Source organism: Lissotriton helveticus, chromosome 3_1 (genome assembly GCF_964261635.1).
Source record: "Lissotriton helveticus chromosome 3_1, aLisHel1.1, whole genome shotgun sequence".
NCBI lineage: Eukaryota > Metazoa > Chordata > Amphibia > Caudata > Salamandridae > Lissotriton > Lissotriton helveticus.
In genome coordinates, this window is record NC_136061.1 from 671,353,811 (window position 1) to 671,376,251 (window position 22,441).

At 46.9% G+C, this 22,441-nt stretch overlaps 1 protein-coding gene across 1 annotated transcript in view; it reads right to left on the minus strand.

Moving 5' to 3' along the window:
• PPT1 (palmitoyl-protein thioesterase 1) overlaps positions 1-22,441 on the minus strand; it is a 148,625-nt gene that overhangs the window by 122,535 nt on the left and 3,649 nt on the right. Inside the window, exons 2-3 of the mRNA XM_078680800.1 lie at positions 1,994-2,103; positions 1,668-1,795 (exon numbers count right to left, since the gene is read on the minus strand). Of these exons, the coding sequence (XP_078536926.1) occupies positions 1,668-1,795; positions 1,994-2,103 (238 nt within the window). The remainder of the gene's footprint in view (positions 1-1,667; positions 1,796-1,993; positions 2,104-22,441) is intronic.

Here is a 22,441-nt window from a genome sequence, read left to right on the forward strand (position 1 = left end):
GCTAAACATCCTGTAATGACGCACATCACTTAATCTCCCTGTGCCTACGAGCAATTAATATGTTCTTGTGTAACATAACTGTTGCTCATGTAAAGCGCACCAATACCTTCGGGTCGAGTTATTAACCGATTTGCTTTGCCCTTTCTCTGTTTTCTTTAGCTGCCAGACCCACAGAAACCACGGACGCAGGCCCTTTTGCTGTATAAAAGGGTGCGTGGCCCGGGACTTTGGAAATGCCATGCTGTGTAAAAGGGTGCGTGGCTCGGGACTTCGGAAATGCCTGAAAAGACGGCAACAGGGAACCAGGAAAAGCAGTCGGGGTTGAATTGCGGCTGTGCTTGAAAACCAGGTGATTGTCCTGATGAGCTGAAGCCAAGTGTCTTGTGCTCTGTCCGGATTTCTTTTAAAGACAGTTCTCTAACCGTGCTAGAAGCGCACATTGAGGGTAAGCATGCCGGTGACTACGTGTCCTGGCAGTTTCTTAAACAAGCTGTCAGCATTGCGCAAAGGCAGCCACAATCTATTTTAACAACACTTTCACTTTACAATAGCTGCCGCCCCACACAGCACTCACGGGGTGGGGCGGCAGCTATTGTAAAGTGAAACCGCGATGCAAAAATAAATATGCGCCGCCTTTGCCAAAGCCTCTAATGAAAAAAAGTGCTTACAGACTAAATGAAGGAGACCCTGTAACGCCGCAAGTAAAAGATCCAGTCCGGTTGGGCGGCCACAAAAGGAGACAGGGTGGTAACAAGGAGGGACTAAGAAACCTCATTATCAATCGGAAGCCAGCATTTTTCCATGGACGATGACGCCAGCCAGTGAAAAATATGGGCGGTGCTTCCGCTCCACTTCTAAAACCTACCCTAATACGTGCTGCAATGCTAGGTGAGACCTAAAAACTACCATCACAATTAAGCTGTAAGCCTAATGCAGAAGAAAGGTGAGGCAGACCTTGTTATTTCCCAACAGATACCTCAAGCCCATACCCACATCAAAACACAAAATAGAATCAAAAAGACTTACAAAGATGATAGACATCCACATATGCAGAGCTAACGCTCGTACATCTTCACCCCACTCCACACACAGGCACAGCTACAAGACCACTATAACATAATAAGTGCATGTCTCTAGTCCCCGTGCATGAAAACAAAATACTTTCCAAACACGTCACTTTATAAAACCACAGTCTTCCAACATACACAATGAAATGTATCTACAAGCACAAGCGATTCTAGCAATAAAAACACACCTCTGCTTGTGAAACACAACAAAACACTTTTCACGTAGGCCACAATATAAATCAAAGCTTCACCAACCAAGCACAACTGATGCAGTACTGTGGCACCCATCCATTGACATGGATATAAACCTCCCCATGGGTAACATGTGTTACACTAATGTAAATGCAATAAAATACAAGATATCAGTCTTACACCCTAACCTCCCCAACTATCAGTACAGTACCCAACCCTGATTCAATAAACTTCACTCCTGTAGCTAGTTGCACACCCTAATTTTGCATTTCCTGCAGCCCATTTAAATCATAATCCCTGGCTTTAAATATTAGCAAGCTCATCCACGATCCAACTACAAAGGTCCTTTCCCATCTGCCTTGCTCCCTATAAGTAAAACAAAGAAGTGCCTGCCACACTGGCTCTTACAGGAACTGTCCTCCCTGAGAGAAGCCCATGGCATTGTAGCCTTGCTGTAAGTTGGGATCCTTGGCCAGCTGCCCGCACACCTGGGCTACTTGCTTGTTCACATTCAGAAAGAAGCTGTTTTCCATGTCCTTGAGAAAAGGAAATAAAAGCAGGTTAGTATGGAACAAACTCAGCATGCCTGCAGCCTCCATAGATCTCTCCACGTGCACAATACCTTGGCGATGGGGATTCTAAGAAGTGATTTTTCAATGTATATCTACCCCACGCTTGTTTAATGTACATCTATCCCACACTCATGAAGCTTGCATTCAAACCACTCAATTTACCTCTGCCATGTTCTTTCCAATTTCCAAAGATAAGACATAAATGCCTGGGATCTTCTCTTCTACCATTTTCTTGATTGAGCCCATGCTCAAGGGGTTGCAGCAACTATCTCCTTTCGAAAGGTAAGACAAAATAACACAGAAGTATTAATTTCTATGGCAGCCTCTGTATGGGAAGTAGTCCTATCCATATCAGAAAACTAAGAAGCAGTTTGACAGTGTGAATAAACCGGAGATGAGGGCCTTACTTAGAGTATGGCAGATGGGATATTCCATCACAAACCAGGTATCTAACTTGTCTGCTGTATTACAAGTGTATTATAGCCTATGGCACTTGCAATAAGGTGGACGGGATATCAGCCAAGTTTGTGATCATCCCTTTCAGCTAACTATATAAGACCCAGAGTTGTTTCACTACAGCACAGTTCTCTGGTCAGATTAGTACTAGACATGAGTTAATAACATATTTGTAAGCAGAATTGAGCCACTGTTATGGCATTAATCTGTCTGCCAAGTCATCGAAAGACTGATCAAGAGAGCTACACAACAAATGATGACAGGTAAGAATTTGAATAGGTGAGAATTTGAATAGGTGACAAGATCATTACAATGTATATATATATATTTGTTTACATTTATAATTGGATCCAATTAATACTTTATTGTATTTGGGTGATATACATTAAAATTCAGAATTTTCTAACTTCGATTGCAAAGATTTAGGGAAAATGTCCCAGCACTGTTCACCTGAGTGGGCCAAGAGACAATCCATTTTTGCAGTTAAATATGTAATTGGGCAAAACATGGAATATGAAGCATCATATAATCTATTAAATCAAATTATTTTTGGAATTATACATTACAGACTTGTCAGAACTAATTCACTGGGCTACAGAGCACAAGGTGTTGAGGGGCCCCAACCCTGGAGGTTAGGGTGGTTTTCCACTGATGTCCTGGGTTACATCCTATTAGACAGCAGTAAACGGGGGCAAGTACATCCTTCCAGCACTTGATTCTCAAGGTAGTGAAAGCAAGCAGTCAAAGGTACCTCAAGGAGGTAGTGTGGTAAATTGAGAACTCAGCAATCACAGAATAGCCATAATAAATGTCCAGTTAAGTGCATTTCATTTAGAAAAGAGAAGCACTTTCTTGATTAAGCAAAGTTCCACGGTCACTTTAGCTAAGGTGGAGCAGCTTTCCTGTAGTCTGCGGCCAAAAGGTCAATCCGTAAACTTGACTAGGCAGTTCTAATATACAGGTTTCAGATGTTACTCAAAGTCCCACCAAGCCGCTCTTTTTAGCCAATCCACAATCAATTTTTCCCAGGCATTTGTGTTAGATGCTCATTAGTGTGCGTTCAGATCATCCAATCGTGGTTGTGCAAATTGTCTTTGCACAGGCGAGTAGTCACGCTCTCAGTCACCGGGGCTCGTCACTGCGACTCCTTCTCTTCATGTCAGCCGGTGTCGGATGCAAAACCTAGCCGAATGACACACGGCTTCAGCGCTTGTGATGTGAAATCCGTTCTCTCTGGTCGGAGCGCTGAGATGCAGCCCTTGTGTACAGCGAAAGAAGAGTCAACATAAGATCCCTGTCTTCCTCTGAGATTGTCCCAGAAGTGAGCAGGCTAGAACCAAGAGGGAAGGTTTAGGCCTCACTTTTAAATAGAATTTCCAGACAGAGGATGTGGATCCAATATCTAAAGTTCAGGAACCGATTAGAGGGTTTAGGGGGGTTCACTCTCATAACTTCCTTTTCTTTCTTCAGTGCAGACAATTATTTGTGTAATATGATGTCTCCCACAGTAGGTAGTGATGATGCAGAAGTACCCATAACATGAGTACAAAAAGTGTCAAGCTCTACATCTGGCTGTTGTCAACCTTCCTGGATAGGCCACTCAAGGGGGTGCAAACGGACTAGGACCTGTCTACAAACTTCTCTCCTTCTAACAATGGATTCTGCTAACTTTCCACAATCATTACCAAAATGGCAGTGCTCAGGAAGGACTAATCAGCAACCCCTTCCTATAAAGGTCATATTGAATTTCTAAAGGCAGCCATCTCTCAATCGCTCCACTCTTTAATGTCTGTGGGTACACCTTCTAGCTTAGGACTGAAGGCAGCCATTTGCACTGTCTGGGGAGGCTGTATTAACACTTCCATCTTGTGCCATGTTCTAAACTGTTCCCACTGCCTTCCACCATACAAGCATACATACATGTGTGACCAAAATGGAGTTCTGCTAGCAGTCATCACATGCACTCAACAAACACACATACACAGATGTCAGTGCAGGGTATGGGCATAACACATGAGCGGAACTTTGCACAAGCGGGTGAAACTACAGTTGTTAGGGTGGTGGTGAGGAAGGGCCCCCTTGTATCTCATGGCCCATGGAATGCATGTAGGGGGCACATGGCATGGTGTGCCACTGTGTGCATGCACTCCCTTTCCTGCATGGCATGAACTTTACAGTCCATGCGGTGCAGGAACGGGCTTTGCAGTTTTCATTGCAGTGCCTTTTTAAAAGGCACCACCGTGGGCATGTCAAAGTACCGCTTGCCAGACCAGGAGAAAACTCCTAATTAGGCGAGTGGCGTCGAGTTTGGCGGTGCGGGGCAGTGGCATGCCGCCCGCTCCTGCACAGCCAAACTCTTAATCAGGCCCTAAGTGTAATAAGTGATTTATCAAGGATGTGTTTTTTTAAGTATGTACTTAACAAAAATCTTTTATTCTGTTTTGCGCTGTAATGTACATAGGCGTCTAACTAAATCATTTACTACCTTGTATCTAGTGCAGTGCTTCCCAAACTTTTTACACCCACTTTTTAGTAAAAAGAAACGTTCACAATCCACCTAGCTTTAATGGAAGGAAAACATTTTTTTATGGAACTAAAGCATTGTGTGGTAGCGCACTGTCATTTAAAGACAACACATCTTCCAATGAAATGGCCACTAAATTTGCACAAACATACAGTGTTACTGATAAAACTATATCACACATAAGTGATAATGTGTAGAAATCGGGTTTCACTGAATATTTATTATTTGTTCATCACCAAGTAAAGTGTCTTGATTTGTTCTGACCCTATTAAAATCTTTGTTTCGATCACACTTCAGAATTAACAAAAAATGTGTTTAATTTTTGTTTTCCTAACTCCTGATTGTGTACAGTTCATTTACACGTATTTACATTTTGTTGTATTAAAAAAAAGACATCCTACAGCCTTTCCTTTCACACTTCATATACCCCAGCAAGAGTTTCACATAATTTACTTTAATTTCTTTGACTGAAAAGTGAGAGGAGTTTGTAAGCACCCGTCCTCATGTTAAAAAATAAGCATCCGCAGAAGAAAGTAGCCTGTCATTTGAACTCTGTCTTTGAAGCGAGGCAGATGTGATAAGATACTAAAGAATTTAAAGGCATCTTTCTTTATTGCTTGGTCATTCACGACCCAGTTTGGGAAACACTGGTTTAGTAGAATCCCCCCAACCACCCGATGCAGATTTGGGGCAGGCTCCCTCGGAAACTGGGGGCCGAAATATACAATTGCCACTTCTGGGGTAGGGGTATGGCTCGATGTCAGTATGCCACCTCATCCTTCTGTTTATTTTGCCACCATTTTGAAATGCCTAATGTCTAGCGGGATTTCAGTCTCCTCACCCGGGGAGGCAAATTGGGGCAAACCTCCAATTTGCCCATCCGAAAACGTGCACCAGGTGGTCCTTTTCAAACCTCCCCAGCATCAGCCAATGGTTGGCTGACACACTGGGGAGGTACAGTCTGCGTCGGCCAGCGCACTCAAAAGGTTAAGGCAGCAGTAGAACACGTTTTCAAGTGTATGCTCTTTACATTTACTGTTTAAAGTATGTATCGATTTACTGTGTTGCTTCAGCATTTACCTCAGTATCCCCGTTGTTGTGCATTCCACAGAGACTTCATTTCCTAAGCGCCATCCGAAATGAGAACATTGTGCTGACCTTAAACCTGCATGAAACTTTCAGAAATCGCTCCGCCTGGTTTTGTAATTCTACCACTCCAGCGCTCTCGAGACTACATTTTTAGGTCGAAAAAAAAGAATATAACGGGTGAAGAAGCAAAGGAGAAGGGAGCAGGAAGAGCAATGAGGAGTGGAAGGAGGGAGAAGGGGATGAACATTATTCCAGATACACATTGGCAGGTATGGGGGCTAAGGCATATTCACCATATGGCCGCCGAGTAGGAGCTTGCCTCTGGGGCTCCCGGGTTAGGGAATACCAAATTGGTATTTATCCCTTGTTTACCCTGCCATCCACCCCCATCCTTCAAATAATCCAACACCTTTATCACCGGACTGTGATAACAGTGCTGCTTACCTCTCGGATACAACCTCGGAGGATATAACCTGAAGACTGGAGCGAGTGTTGGTGCAGGGCTGAGGCCTGGCAGACCTGGACAGAAGGGACGAACCGGAGCGAGCGCCCCCAAGCACGTAGAGGAACCTCAAGCCCGGATGCCGCTCACTGAGGCCGTCGGAATGGAATAAGTCATCAAGTAAAAAGTCCAGCGCCTATTGACTGACGGAAGGTGGGGACGCGCAGCAGGTATGTTTTGTGCCACAGGTACCCGTGTTAGGAAGGGAGGAACCAGGCGTCCTCATTGAATTCTCTGCAGGCTTGTAACGGAAAGCAGCAGCTCCTCTGACTGACACTGAGGCAGTTCAACAAGCTCAATTTGTCGTCAACTCTTCATCCAATTTCACTACAGAAATAGCACGTCTGTATCAATATGTGAACAAATTAACATGTATTTTTCACAATAACGTTCTGTTCTTGCACTGGGTCAATTTCAGTCCCGATCTTAAACCTCTTCACATTTTATGGAAGGTCGTGCGAGTAACGTAATGGTTGCCATCGTTCTGTAACAAAAACAGATTTTTCTTTTATGGTTGTTGCAAAACTACTATCAGCATAATTGGTGTCAACAGAATTCTTTCTGGGTTCCTTTCGCGACTCGGGCATTCCTAGCTCCCCTGTAATAATAAGCCATTTTTGGGTTCCTTTCTTGACTCGGGGACTCCCAGCTCCCCTGTAATAATAAGCATAAAAAGAGGACTGAACAAGAGGCCTGAACCAGTATAGAAAAAAGCAGCGGCCATCTTAGAATGGTGTTTTTCAAATAAAAGGACAGATTTATACCACCAGCAAATATCTGAAAACAGGAAAGCAGTGAAGTTGAAAGGAAATAAAGAATTACGAACTAAAGTGATAGGGTAAAGGAGAAAGAGTGAAAAAAGGACGAAAAATGAGAAGTGGACTGAAAAAGAGGCCTGAACTAGCATAGAAAAAGCGGCGACCATCTTAGAACCGTGTTTTTCAAATAACCAGACAAACAATGCCGCCAGCAAATATCTGAAAGCAGGAAGTAATGAAGGTGTAAGGCTGGCTCCACCCTGTTTAATTTTAGAGCCAGATGGCTCCAACCTTGGGCGCAACTTGTTTAAAGGGCCTCTGAGAACCCATGCCGCATTTTTCCCTACTCCACAGCTGCCCAGCAAGTAGTGGGCAGCTGCACCGTTTAGATTTTCTCACTTTTAGGGGACATCGGTTTAATCTAGGAGTGAGACGCACTCCTTCGCCCCTACCTTGGCCTGCACAACAGCGCAGCACTTAGTACCAGCTGCAACGTTTAGGCCCTTCATTGAAGATGCCCAGCTGCCCAGCAAGTAGTGGACAGCTGCCACATTTCGGTTTGTGCCATGTGCGGACCCGTGACCGTCGCTGCATTGGCAGCGCGCCCTGACTTTGGACAGAGGGCATTTGAGCCCCTTATAGATGGCCAGTTGGCCCAGGGGACTATTACATTTGTAGGGCGCAAGGCCCTAGAGTGCTTTTTATAGGTGCTAGGAAATGTAATGTTTGTAATATGTTTTATGCACCTTGCTTTATACTTATAGATGTGCTTTTATGCTTATTAGGTTTTACCTACTACGTCTCAACTTTTCTACCTTCAATCATGCGCCCGCCTAACCCCACCGGAAAATTTACGCTTGTGCGTTACGGACCCAATTCCTGGTCCATTAACTACCCTAACAAAATGACCAGTAACGCTAAAAAGAACTTCAAACACAGTACGCTAAACAACACCCGGAAACACTCATTGTAGATAACTACCACTCAGCGTCCAACGGCAGCAAGAAAACTAACTTCATTTTTTACACCAATCGCCCGGCTAAATGGAAAAACACCTTCTCTCTTCACCTCCAAGTCGCCAAGTCAGTAATCATTCCCTATGGTGAAAAAATCTCCACTACTATATCCCCGACCTTCAAAGGGGAACTCACCATTTCCATCTACAGAACCGGAACCATTCTCATACAAGCCACCGACTCACACCTCACCACTTTTGACCGCCACTTCCCCACACTTCTCTCCTCGTTAACTCAACTGAGCCATCATACCCTATCTCCCCCATCCCCCACCACCCTCACTAATAATGTGGAACTGATCCAATCTTCCTGCCCTGAAGACCCTCTCTTCAACTCATGGACATCCTCCATCACACACTACAATCACACTACCCCGATCATTACTCTCCGTCGCCTAACACCCACCACGATCACATCAACTGAGCACACCAGGACCGACAAACTCACAACTAACAATCCCCACAAGGCCGATCTCGACAGTTCGGTCTCTAACCTTAGCCCTCCTGCGACTGAAATCCCCTCAGACACTCCCCTCCCCACCCCTGATAATCTGAACCCTCCCTCACAATCTTCCCCGACCCCCTACACAGTCCCTGTTAACCAGACCCTGACTTCCCACGGGGCTAACGCCATTTCCAACCCTATGGTCTCTCTCCCCCCTCCCTCCTCTGCACACTCCCCTTCCGCTGCTGCACTCCCGCATACACAACCTACCTCCACCGCTAATTTCTCTGACATGACACAGAACTCGGACGCCCTGCCTAAAATTTCTCTCCCTCCTCACCTTGACACTAGTCCCACTTCTCCTCCTCTGAACTCCTCGAATGGGAACATGACTAATCCGGCTCCCTTTGTACAACCTCTCCCCTCTCCTAATCCCGGGGACTCCATCCTATCCCTGACCCCTGTTAAATCTCCCTCCATAGACCCAAGTCAGTCTTGACCCCTGCCTAAAACCTCAAACTTTTTCAGCTCAATAACAAAGCAACTGAACATAATGGAGATGAAAATTAACTCCCTTACTGCTGATTTCTCCTCAACAGAGCCAAACCACTGTGCTCCCTCCTCCTGGGTACTTCTGCCCCTACCACACTCAATACTCCTCCCATGGCCCCACTCAATATACCTCTCATGACCCCCCCAGAGCAACCTCGACCCCCCCAGTCCAGCAACGAGTCAGACACTTAGTCCCAACAGGGATAGCCAGCCCTTTTCGGGACCGAAACCAGATGAGATCAATGACTCTTACCTTGCTTCCAAACAGAAGTCTGCCCCTTCCCACATCCCTGTCATTACTGGCACAAGCAAAATCCCTAATACTGTCCACTCGCCTAGACCCCCTGCTCAATACACCTCTATCCACCTAACTCCCCACATCATCGAGGTTCCCCGCCCTCTCTCTTGTATGCTCCTAAACTGCAGATCAGCAGTACAACACACTTCTGACATTGCTGAAGCTCTTCTCGCTGAAGTAATTGACATTACTTTCCTCACTGAATCCTGGCTCAATGTCTACTCTACCCCCATCCTTGACATTCTCACCCCCCCCCCCCAGGGTACAACATAATCAGACAAGACAGGCCGATCAAAACGGGGAAAGAGGTCTGTTAGTTCTTCTTTCCCGAAGAACTAACAGACCTAATAACACGGTTCTCCTTGACAGATACCAAAGACGTGTTCCTGGGTGACCTCAATATCCACTGGAACGACCCAAAAGACTCCACTGTCCTGAACCTACCCACCCTTCTGGAAATACATAACCTCAAACAACTCTGCAATAAGCCAACTAACATCAAAGGTGCAACACTAGATGCGATCATTACCAACAACTAACTGGTCTCTCTGAGAGCGATTTCTACCATTGACTGGTCTGACCACCACCTCATTCTGTTCAGGATTGATAGGTTTCATTTTCCGATGCCCCGTCCACTTACATTTACATTTATGAGTTAGCATGATGTGTCTAACTAATGATGTATTCATTTATGCATTTACGTTTATACTCTCCATTTCATTATTCATTTATGCGTGTGATGTTATTCCGTTTTCTTAGCTTAGCCTGTGTGCCACCATTTTGGGTTGCTACTCTGTGCCTGCGAGTCGCACTCGCTCACTCCCCCTCCCGTAGGAATAGGAAAAACCCTGAACGCAGCAGTTTTCGTTTCTTAGCTAACTGTGACCGAAACTAGTAACAAAAACCCTAATCAGTAATGTTCTCATGCGCTGGAGATGCTGAGGCCCGGCTCCGCGGCCTTGGGCAGAGATAACCAAATGTTGCTATTGCAGGTGCAGATGCCTCTTGTGAGAGGCCATTGTTCACCCTCTCCGGGGTCCAGTACTTTTCCAGTATGGGCTTGTTTTACTTTGCTGTACCATGTTATAATGTATTGCTGTGATGAGATGAGTCAGTCCTCTCGGCGCACTCTTAGGAGTGAGGTCGGACAGGGCCCTCTCATATGGGAGTTTGTGGCCTAATAAAATACTTTGTTTATTCTTCTCCACTGTCCGGCTGACTTCTTACTTGGTGATTATAGGTGAGTGCGGTAAGTCACTCGGGTGGATTTGAGCCACGCTTATCAGATGGCGCCCGAAAAGGGACCCCGCGATAAGGATCTTTCTCACCCGTAAGTGGGTAGCAGAAGGCCGGGGACCCTCTGGTCGGCACGGTGGGTCCGGGTACCCATTTGATGCCGAGCTTGGTTCTCGCAGCGCTGCCCCACCCTGCTGATCGGGAGAGGTCCCGTATCATGATCCTGCGCCGGGGTCCGGAAGGCGGAACTTTGGAGCTGACCATGTTGGTCCCAGCAGCCGGCGGTGGAGAACGGTAGAGGTCGGTACCGCGTATAGAAGGTGAGTGGTCCGACTGTTGATTGAGGGAGCTGGGATGCTCCAAGAGACTGGTGTGTTTCCGAGACCGGCGTGTCTCTAGTGGTTGGAGGAGCCCGTGTGCTCCTGGGGCTAGTGTGCCCTGGGGAACTCAGAGTGCGAGTGGTGCTCTGACAGACTTGGCGGAGGTTGGGGGGACGTTTGTTTGTGGTCATCCGACCGGATGCTACTGCGGTCGAGGCGTGGCTCATTGCGGGTGAATTCTGGGACTCACCCGAACCCCTAGCGTGTGTGGTTCGTAGGGAGCGGGTCCCGGGTCCCCCGTGGTAAAGTGCGCAGCGACCTGTAGTGCCGCCCGGGTGGTGGATGTGTTCCCCAATCTCGGAACAGTAAGTGTACTGTTCGGTCTGCGGTAGGGTCCAGGTTCCCCAGGACTTGGTCGACGGGCCTTGTCCCATTTTGGTAACACATATTTGGCAGGGATTTGACGCACAGGAAGCGTGAATATATGTGTGTGTGTGTGTGTGTGGTCTAGGTGTTGGTGAGAGGGTGAGTGTGACATTTTGTGTTGGGGTGTGATTGAGTGGGTGAAGATGCCGTGTTTCAGTAAGCTACGGTGCCTCGGGTGCTGCTGCGGCGCCTCGGACACTAGATTGGCTGAGAGCCAACCCGCCCCAGTGGAGGGCTCACCTAATTTCGAGATGTATGTTAAACATGGATTGACTCCGATTTTGTTCAATACTTTGTGGCACAAGTATACCAAGGGTAGCGTAGACTTGCAATGGCCGTTGACTGGTTCTTTTGATGTGGCAAAACTAGACTATTTGCAGGACAGATTATTTGCTAAGCGTAGCCGCCAGAGTATGTTCGATTCCTTGAGGATGTGGCAAAAAGAAGTAAGGGAACGACAGATGAGAGAGAAGAACGTGGCTCAGAAGAGAGCGGCGCAGACGATGGCACAAAAGGCGAGGGAACATACTAAGAAAGAGAATGAGAAACCGATTGAGCGCGCAGACAGACTTCATAGGTTACAGATGGATAAAAGCTATGTAGTAAGAGAAGAAGAGCAAGATGAGATGGAGGACATTTTGAACGTTCGGCCCCCTCCCCCGTATGGTCCGCAATCATTGTACCCCGTGTTGACAGGTTCTGCTTCCTCTGCGGCGGTTTCAGTTCCACAAACGGTTGTTCCTCCCTTGTCCGGCACCCCCACTTCCTCTGTTTCGGCCCCTACTTTGTTGAGAGATGTTGAACAAGCATTGTCTTCTGTCACTTCTTCCGTGACTGCGCCCTTGGTTTCTCTCTTTGCGGCGAGCTCGCCTGCCCCCTCTGTGATCTCCTCTGCAATTCCCACTGTTTCTGCTAGCGCTACCCCCCAAGGTGAGTTGACGACCCCGACTCGAGGTGCTGGAAGTGGGCTATTTTCCCAAGTACGTAAATTGCTTACACGTTCTACTGTTGGGTTGGATGAAAAAACGATAGTGGCTAATCAGGCTTGTCAGTGGGCTAGGAGTCCTAATTATACACTGGAAGACATCTCGTTCACAATGAAGGATTATGAGCCTCTGATGCAGCAGCATGCTTTATGGCATATGTGGACGACGCTAATAGCATTGTGGGAGCAGGGTTATGGTGGAACGGCACCCCAAGTTCTTTATGACATTAAGGATAGAGCCTATAGGGCTAATACTAGTATGAGGGATGTGTTACAGAGTGTACGGATTTTGCTGGAATATAGAAATGAATTTGCTGTCAGCAGGAGGGCCCTATTTTCCATCCTGAAGTGCCTGAAGTGGTAGACCCAGTAACTAATAATGTGACCAGAGCTCGTATAGAGGCTCGTTTTCAGGAACAGTGGGTATACACGCCTTGGAAACGGAGCGAGGTGTTGGCGCCGAAGACGCAGTTGCCCGACTCTAGAAAAAACCCGACTGCTTATTACAAAGAATTGACGGAAGCAGCTTCTTCGACGGTTATGACTTTAGCTGACATAGAATTGTTCTTTGGATTACTGGTTCCGGTGGATGTGTGGAGGCAGGTGAAGGGTACAGATCATGCGGAGGAATTGGGAGGTACTTGGGAGGAATTTAAGGACTGGGACAAGGAACGGAAGCCAGGGGAAAAACCGAAACCTGAGATCTTAGCTTTACCGGGGCGAATAATAAAATGTATGCACTCTCTTATTCCTCCAAAGAAGGTGGATTGGGATAAGCTGACTGCATGTAGACAGAAAAAGGACGAAGCGGTTTCGGATTTCTTCACTCGTTTCGAGGAAGCCTTTATGGATTTTAGTGGTCAGGATCTCTCTCAGGATGGGGGCTTGTGACTTTTCGTGAATAGGTTCGTAACTAACTTGTTACCAGAAATATTGGCTAGATTGCAGGCATCGGAGAGCCCGTGGACGACGTCCACCCCCTCTGGTATTTTGAGTATGGCTCAGTATTATGAACATAGAGAGACGAGAACAAAGACAGACAGGAAAAGAAAGCCAAAGATTTGAAGACAAGGGTGCTGCTGCAGCAGGTGTTGAAGGGTCGGGGACGTGGAGCCCCACCTATGGTAGCGGGTCGAGGTGGAAGTAGTTATGGAAGGGGAGAGAAGAGAGAGCGTTTGGGGCCGAATCAGTGTGCGAACTGCAAAAAGGAGGGGCACTGGTGGAGAGATTGTCCGGAGCTTCGGTCCAATGCTGGACCAGGCAGAGGTAGAGGTCGTGGTGAATTTTGCAGGGATGACAGACAGTTTGATGAAGGAAGGCGACCAGGGAGAAATTGCTTTGACGGAGAGAGGGATCGACAACATTTTCAAACTGAGGGAGGCCAGGACAGAGACAGACAGTACTACCACGACGCATATGCATTGGATGACATGACTGGCTTCTCTCATAACTAGGACAGCGTAGGACAGAGCATGGGACCAGTTTCTGTGGATGTTGATCAACAAGGACCCTACGTGACTGCGGATTTGTTGGGGTCTCCTCAGAAATTTTTGGTGGACACGGGTGCTATGAAAAGTTCTGTAGCACGTTCTCAGGTCCCAGGGGCGGCTCTGTCTGGCAAGAATAATGTTTCCGTTGGGTTCTCAGGTACTCCGGTAATTAGCCCCATCTCTAAGCCTCTTACACTTACGATTGGTCCTTTCACCGTTGACTCTCCTTTCCTTTTGACTTTAAATTGTGGCGAGAATTTACTGGGTTTGGATTTGTTGAAGAGATTGTATTCCACCATTTACTGTTCTCCGGATGGTGTGTACATCACTTTGGGTCCTACTGTCGCGCGTGCGCAACAGTGCTTCACAAAAGACAAGCCTCTTCCAGCTGAGTTTGAGGGGATCCCAGAGACTTTGTGGGCCAGTGGTGATACTGATGTGGGAAAGGTGGATATTGCCCCGTGTCCAACAAGGTTAAGGTTGGAGCCTGATTGCCCCGAATACCGCAGTATAAAATATCTAGGGATGGTGAAACGGCTTTGCTACAAATAATACAGGATTTGATACGGTCATGTGTAGTGGAGGAGACGGCCTCTAACATTTGTAAAGCCCCATTCTCCCGATTCTTAAAAGACCCTCTGCTGATGCAGGTGATGGTGCACCTGATGTTTATCGTTTCGTGATTGATTTACGCCACATTAATAAGGTGGTTGAACCCCAATATCCGGTGGTCTCTGACATTATGACGATTTTGACAATGATCCCTCCCAACGCCAAATATTTCTCTGTTTTGGATTTGAAAAATGCTTTCTTTAGTATCCCGGTACACCCTGATAGCCGTCATCTTTTTGGATTCTCATTGGCTGGCCGCAGCTTCAGATTTTGTAGAATTCCCCAGGGCTACACAGAGAGCCCCAGCATTTATAGTCAGGCGTTGAAGGCTCAATTGGATGATTTAGAACTCCCCAAGGGCAATGTTTTATTGCAATATGTAGATGATCTTTTAATTGCATCTGACACCGAAGATGGATGTCGAGATGCCACAGTTAAATTGTTGCACCATTTGGCTCGAAATGGACACAAAGTGTCCCTTCCTAAATTTCAATACTGTTGACAGGAGGTTACCTACTTAGGTCATCTCCTATCGAAGGAGGGGAGGAGGTTGACACCGGAGCGCATCAAGGCGATAACTAACATGGCTGTACCTAACACGCAGCGAGAGGTGCGCGCGTTTTTGGGCATACCCTCGTATTGTAAGTGGATACCCAATTATGCCTTACTAACCAAACCCCTTCTGTATCTGACTACTAAGGAGGTGCGTGAACCCCTACCCTGGACTCCAGCATGTCAAGAAGCTTTTGAGTCACTAAAAACTGCTTTGTGCTCTGTACCTGTTTTGGGAACTCCTGATTACCAGAAGCCTTTTGTGCTTTATGTACATGAGGCGGAAGGTTGCGCGTTGTCTGTCCTAACTCAATGTTTTGGAGAGAAACAGAGACCTTGTGCTTATTTTTCTGCTATGCTTGACAATGTGGTGAGAGCGTTGCCGAGCTGTCTAAGGGCTACAGCGGCTGCTGCGGTCTCAATTAGACAATCGGCGGGGCTCGTGTTGGGTTCTGATCTCACAGTGATGGTACCGCGTGCTGTGGACATTTTATTGAACAGAACGCAGACGCAGCATTTAACTAGTGCTCGTCTTACTGGTTATGAGATCACATTATTCGCACCCCATGTTACGATTAAAAGATGTGCCACTTTGAGCCCGTCTACGTTGCTAGCCATCCCTCCAGATGAAAAGGACGATGAAGTCCATGATTGTTTGTTTCGGACTGAGGAGGAGACGAAGGGAAGGATAGATTTAACGGACACCCCCCTAGATGATCCCGACGGGGAGCTGTATGTTGATGGTTCCTGTTTTAAACTTGCGGATGGTACCTCAACTGCAGCATACGCAGTCACAACATTAAAAACAGTGGTGGAGACTTCTAGGGTCCCGTACCACTCAGCCCCAGCTGCAGAAATAATAGCATTGATGCGAGCGTGTGAATTGAGTGAAGGACTGGACGTGAATATTTACACTGACAGCCAATACGCCTTCGGCGTGGCTCATAGTTATGGGCGACTGTGGGCAGAAAGAGGGTTTTTGACATCACACGGACAAAGGATCCAGAATGGTCCGTTGATATTACGACTATTGACAGCATTGACGCTTCCCAAACGACTGGCTGTGATCAAATGTAGTGCACACAAAGCGGTGGTGGATGATGTAGGACGGGGCAATGCATTTGCAGATCAGACAGCTAAGGAGACAGGTAGAACAAAACTCCCACGAATGTTTGTGGCAGGACCAGCTAGGTGGGTACCGGACGTTGACATGTTCATGAATACTGTACAAAGTGTGCGGAACATACAAGAAAAAGCGACTGAGGATGAGTTGAGGACATGGAAGGATGGTGGGGGACGGTTGGACTCGGATGAGTGTTGGACGGATGTGTCAGACAAAAGACGATGGTTACTCCCGGACGCATATGTTCTCCCAGTGGTGACAATGGCTCATGGGCCAGCTCATATTATTGCGAAAGGAATATGTAAATTACTAGACCCAATGTGGAGTAATAAGAACATTCCCAAGGTGGCAACACATTTAGTGCAGCAGTGCATGGTTTGTTTGAGACATAATCCTGGAAAGGGAACACCTGTTCCGGTTGGCAATTTTGCTCCCCCTTCTTTTCCTTTTGAAGTGATCCAAATGGATTATATTGAAATGGAGAGAGTCAATAACCTTAAGTACGTCCTGGTGGTGGTATGCTCCTTTAGTAGGTGGGTTGAGGCTTTCCAACTAAGGATTGTACGGCTATCTCAACAGCTAAGATGTTGATCAAGGAATACTTCTCACGCTACGGATTGCCCCGGGTGATCTGGAGTGACAACGGCACATCTTTTAATGCCGAATTGATGAAACAGATATGTAAGGGACTACAGATCTCACAGAAATTTCATGCAGCCCGACACCCCCAAGCTGCGGGTTTGGTAGAGAGGTTCAATGGGACTCTGAAGTTAAAGATGGCCAAGATACAAGAGAGCACAGGGTTACGTTGGCCAGATGCACTTCCCCTGGCTTTGCTTTCCACTAGAGTGACAGTCAATTCCACGACAGGTGTCTCACCCAACGAGGTCATTTTCGGCAGCCCAGCTAACGTGTGGGGTGTCCCTAGACCTAAATGTTTCTCGGAAATAGAATACCCTTTGTTGATAAATTACCTGTATGCTTTGACTAAAGATCTTCGTTCTGTTCATCAGCAGGTAGCAGACACTCTGAAGCCGCTGCCGGAGGGGAAAGGACACACTCTACAACCCGGGGACTGGGTTGTCGTCAAGAGGTACCAGCGGAAGTCCTGCTTGATCCAAGGTGGTCGGAGCCGAGGCAAGTTCTCCTCACCACCCGCACCGCACTTCGGATCCAGGGCCGCAAGGCGTGGACACATGCGTCCCACGTGAAACGTGTCCCACTGCCACTGCCATATGACGAATGGGTGAGAAACGGCGTAGCTGATGACGAATGTGAAGTAGTTCCTCGGTACATACCCTTCTCGGATGCTTTGTTGAGGGGTGAGGAGAGAGGAGAGGCCTGCAAGTGGTGAGGCCTCTCCTGATCACAGTGAGCAAACATCAGCGGATAAGTCCACTGCCATTGAGCCCCCCATTCTGTTCACAGATCCAGATGTGCGAGGGAGCACTTGTTATAATCTGCGGCCCAGGAAGGGAAAGAAGGAGAACTGAGCACTGGAAGAAGGGCTGAGATAGGGACTAGAAGAGAACAGTGCTGAAGAATAGTTAAGTGTTAGGGACGTACTGCTGGTAAGAGCCCTGGTGCACTGTCGAGACATTATCAGATGAGACACTAGGATTGCGCCTGGGCCCGTATTAAGTGCTCCTGAGTTGCAACAGCTGTGCGGCTCCGTCGTGGGATTAGGGAACGAACAATAGAAGCCTGTCTGTGAAGCTTTAACGGACACAGGGAGAAGATCCCTTCTGAGGGAGAAGACTCCCGCCCTGGCCGGCTTCGGTATGACTGTAACTATTTTGATTACTTTTTAGTTTAGTTTTGGACTTTTTAGTTAGGGAACATGTACCCCTTTGGCCGTCCCATTCCTGAGGAGGAGCAGCCTTTTGCAGCTCCTCGGAGACCAGAGCCCGACTCTCCATGGCTCGCTCTGTCACGAAAAGGAAAAATTGTGGCCATTGTAATATTCCTCATTGTATTTCTAATAATTCTTGGAATACTGTTTTTCCTAGATGAAGCTATCCTGTTCATATGTTATCCCTACCCCTTCTGCTCTTCCGGAACATCATATGGTTACTGTTGATTATGGTGAACAATGTTTACGAAAAGGTTACCGTGATAATGTTTTTTATCAAGACTCTACATCATGCCCATGCTGTGTATAATGTGACAGATTGTTGGGTTTGTGGGTTGCTACCTTCTGCTGCCTATAAAAAGGATAGATTGTTGGCACTCCCTTTAACTCCTGTGAATAGTTGTGTGGGATGGTACACTTTAATTGGCATGGTGAAATTCTTTCAACAACCTGATTTTTTAGATCCTCGATTATCTAGTAAAGGGTCTACTTTGACAATGCGAGTACGCCCTATGCCCACCCCTTCTTTTGGACAGTTGTTTACTGACGGACGTTTTGATCAAACATTTCTGGATACATGCTCGAAGAAAGTGGGATGATTTGTGACTCCTAACAACACTGACAAAGTTAGGGAGAGGTCTCTACAGTTCTACTCTTCTCTGGCTTATAGACACCCCCCTGCGACAAATGGTAGTAGTCATTCTTTGGTGCCCCTGGCAGTTGTTGGGCCCTCACCATTCTTCTGTATCATGGGGAGGGGCCCTATAAAGGTTGGGAACAGTTCTTGCAATGTGACTGATTCGATTTGTTTGCTCCTTAGTCCTTCTTTGGTCACTCCCCCGAATATTTACTTTGTTTGTGGAGATAATGGATACCTGTGGTTGCCTGAGGGTTGGGGTGGAGTCTGCTATCTGGCTTATCTGCTTCCTCCTGTCTATGTAGCACCCTCAGACTATCATAAGACTCATCGTCGGTTTGCTATAATGCCTGGCCAGCGTCAAAGGAGGGCACTGCAAGTTGAGGATGTCGATCAGACTGATACTTCTTTGCAGCAATGGACAGATTTCTCTATGGGTTTACTGCCGTTCTGGGGTCCCATATTTAACAGTAGGGCTATTCGGAGACTGTCGAGGGTGATGGAGCAAGTAGTGAATACTGAGGCTGACATTGCAGCCAATATGTCTGTTGAGATGCAGGCTATGAGATTATTTACGATTCAGAATAGGATGGTGCTTGACATCTTCCTAGCTGATAGGGGTGGAGCCTGTCGCGTCATCGGGACGTCTTGCTGTGTGTACATTCCTGACTCGGCCCCCACTGTTAACTTAGCTGTACAGAAACTTCCTAGACTAGCGACTGAACTTCATCAGGACACTGGTACTTGGTCACTACAGAAATGGCGGTGGGGTGTTTTCTCCTCTTGGGGCTGAAAGATTTTGATGGGTGTTGTAGGAGTAGTGGGGATATTGCTGACTTGTTGCTTATGTGTTTATTGCCTTCCCCCTTGTTGCTCCATGTGTGCCAGTAATTTGCAAAATACTAAAAGACCGAACCGCCAGTATCCTGTTTCTAATGACATGGAGCTCAATGATGTTCACTGGTTGATGCTTATTGATGCTGATGTTTTTGATCGATACGTTTCCCCCGTCACTAGCATGATGTGTAAAGACTTTATCTTTTAGCTAATAAAGGCTACGCCCATGTTAGCCACATAATGCTAAAAGGAGGGTCTGATAGGTTTCATTTTCCGATGCCCCGCCCACTTACATTTACATTTATGAGTTAGCATAATGTGTCTAACTAATGATGTATTCATTTATGCATTTACGTTTATACTCTCCATTTCATTATTCATTTATGTGTGTGATGTTATTCAGTTTTCTTAGCTTAGCCTGTGTGCCACCATTTTGGGTTGCTACTCTCTGCGTGCGAGTCGCACTCGCTCACTCCCCCTCCCGTAGGAATAGGAAAAACCCTGAACGCAGCAGTTTTCGTTTATTAGCTAACTGTGACCGAAACTAGTAACAAAAACCCTAATCAGTAATGTTCTCATACGCTGGAGATGCTGAGGCCCGGCTCCGCGGCCTTGGGCAGAGATAACCAAATGTTGCTATTGCAGGTGCAGATGCCTCTTGTGTGAGGCCATTGTTCACCCTCTCCGGGGTCCAGTACTTTTCCAGTATGGGCGTGTTTTACTTTGCTGTACCATGTTATAATGTATTGCTGTGATGAGATGAGTCAGTCCTCTCGGCGCACTCTTAGGGGTGAGGTCATGGAATGTAACAAGGTGGCAGAATATTTTGCCAACAAGATTAAGAAAATATACAGCTCTTTCTCCACACATCCTGTGGCTGGAGAAACCTTCACTGAACTGAAGGAACTAGAGTTGGCTAATTCTAAACCAAGGTTAGAATGCTTTACCGTACCACCCAGTAAAGTACTTGCACCCATCTGTACTAGCATAAAATCGGGCTCTCCACGTGACCCCGCTCCTCCAAAGGTTCTGGGCGCAAGTATAGCTACTTTAGAACCATACATCCGCCATGTCCTTGCAACATCCTTTGACTCCCAGACTCTGCCTAGAAACTGGAAAAAGGCAATTGTACTACCTATTAGGAAAAAACCCAATGTTAGTCATAATGTCCTGGAGAACCTAAGACCTATTTCTCTGCTACCCTATACCGCTAAAATTGCAGAGAAAATTGCAAATGTGCAATTGATGGCATTTGCGGAGAAGAACAATCTCTTACACCTCTCACAATCGGGGTTCCGAAGAGGCTTCTCTACTGAGACGGCCCTACTAAGAGCCACCAAAACTCTACGTCAAGGAGCTGACGCAGGCCTAACCATGGCACTGGTCATGCTAGACCTTAGCGCAGCGTTCGACACTGTAGCACATATCACCTTGCTACAGTGTCTGAACAGAGGAGGTGTGACTGATAGAGCACTCGGTTGGCTTAAATCGTTTCTGACAGGCAGAAGCTTTCAGGTTCAACGTGGCTCTTTCCAGTCTGAAGAGTGGGCATTGGAACAGGGGGTGCCACAGGGCTCTGCCTTAAGTCCTACCCTTTTTAACTTATATATGACCCCCCTGGCTGAGTTAGTTCAATCGTTCGGCGTAGAGATTGTATCCTACGCTGACGATACACAGCTCCTACTCACCCTCACCCAAACGCCGGCTGCTGAAGCCAATAATTTCAGAGCCTGTATGCAAGCACTGGCCACTTGGATGGACACACACTGCCTTAAACTAAACGGATCCAAGACAGAAGTCCTGGTGGTTGGTGGTGATCAACGGCTTTGGACATGTGATTGGTGGCCAAGCTGTTTAGGCGATATGCCTACACCATGTACTGAAGCCAAAAATTTAGGGATATGGATGGATCCCACACTCTCTTATGAGACACACATTAACCGTCTAGTAGGCAAGTGTTTTGGAGTCCTAAAGACTCTCAACAAAACCCTAGATCTCCTTCCTTTGGAGGCCCGGCGCACTATGACCCAGGCACTGATAACGTCACGCCTCGATTATGGAAATGTCCTTTTCCTGGGAGCTTCTTGTAAAAGCATTGGAAGACTCCAAATACTGCAAAATGCTGCAGCCCGCCTAGTGCTTAGACTCCCTCGAAGAGCCAACTCTAAAACCACTCTGGATGCCCTCCACTGGCTCCCAGTGAAAAAAAGAATACAGTACAAAGTACTCCTAATATGTCATCAGATCATCTGGAATAAAGCCCCCAGATATCTGACAGGTTTAGTTACCAGGTATGAACCACGCAGATCACTCAGATCTAGCGGTATGGGCATGCTTATGACCCACCGCTATAGGAGAGAAAAAATGGGAGGTCGGTCTTTCAGAGTGGCGGCTGCAACAGCATGGAATAAACTTCCCAGCCATTTCCGCCTGGAGCCTTCAGAAACCATTTTTCGACGGCAACTAAAAACTCATCTGTTCTCCTTATAGCCTATTTAATGCCCCTTGCCTCGTACTGTCTTCTCCCCCTCTTATGAGTTTATCGCCTCTTCTTTAGCGCGGGGACACGCCGAGATGGCGTACTATTTTCCATGCGCTCTATAAATGTCTTTATTATTATTATTAGGTCGGACAGGGCCCTCTCATATGGGAGTTTGTGGCCTAATAAAATACTTTGTTTATTCTTCTCCACTGTCCGGCTGACTTCTTACTTGGTGATTATAGGTGAGTGCGGTAAGTCACTCGGGTGGATTTGAGCCACGCTTATCAGGATTGACACACCTGTCAGCCACCAACCTATTTGTGACGTCAAACCTAAACTTTTGACCAGAAACATCAAAAAAGTCCCTATATCCGTACTTGATTCCATGATTCATCCCCATCTTCAACTCCATCCCTCAT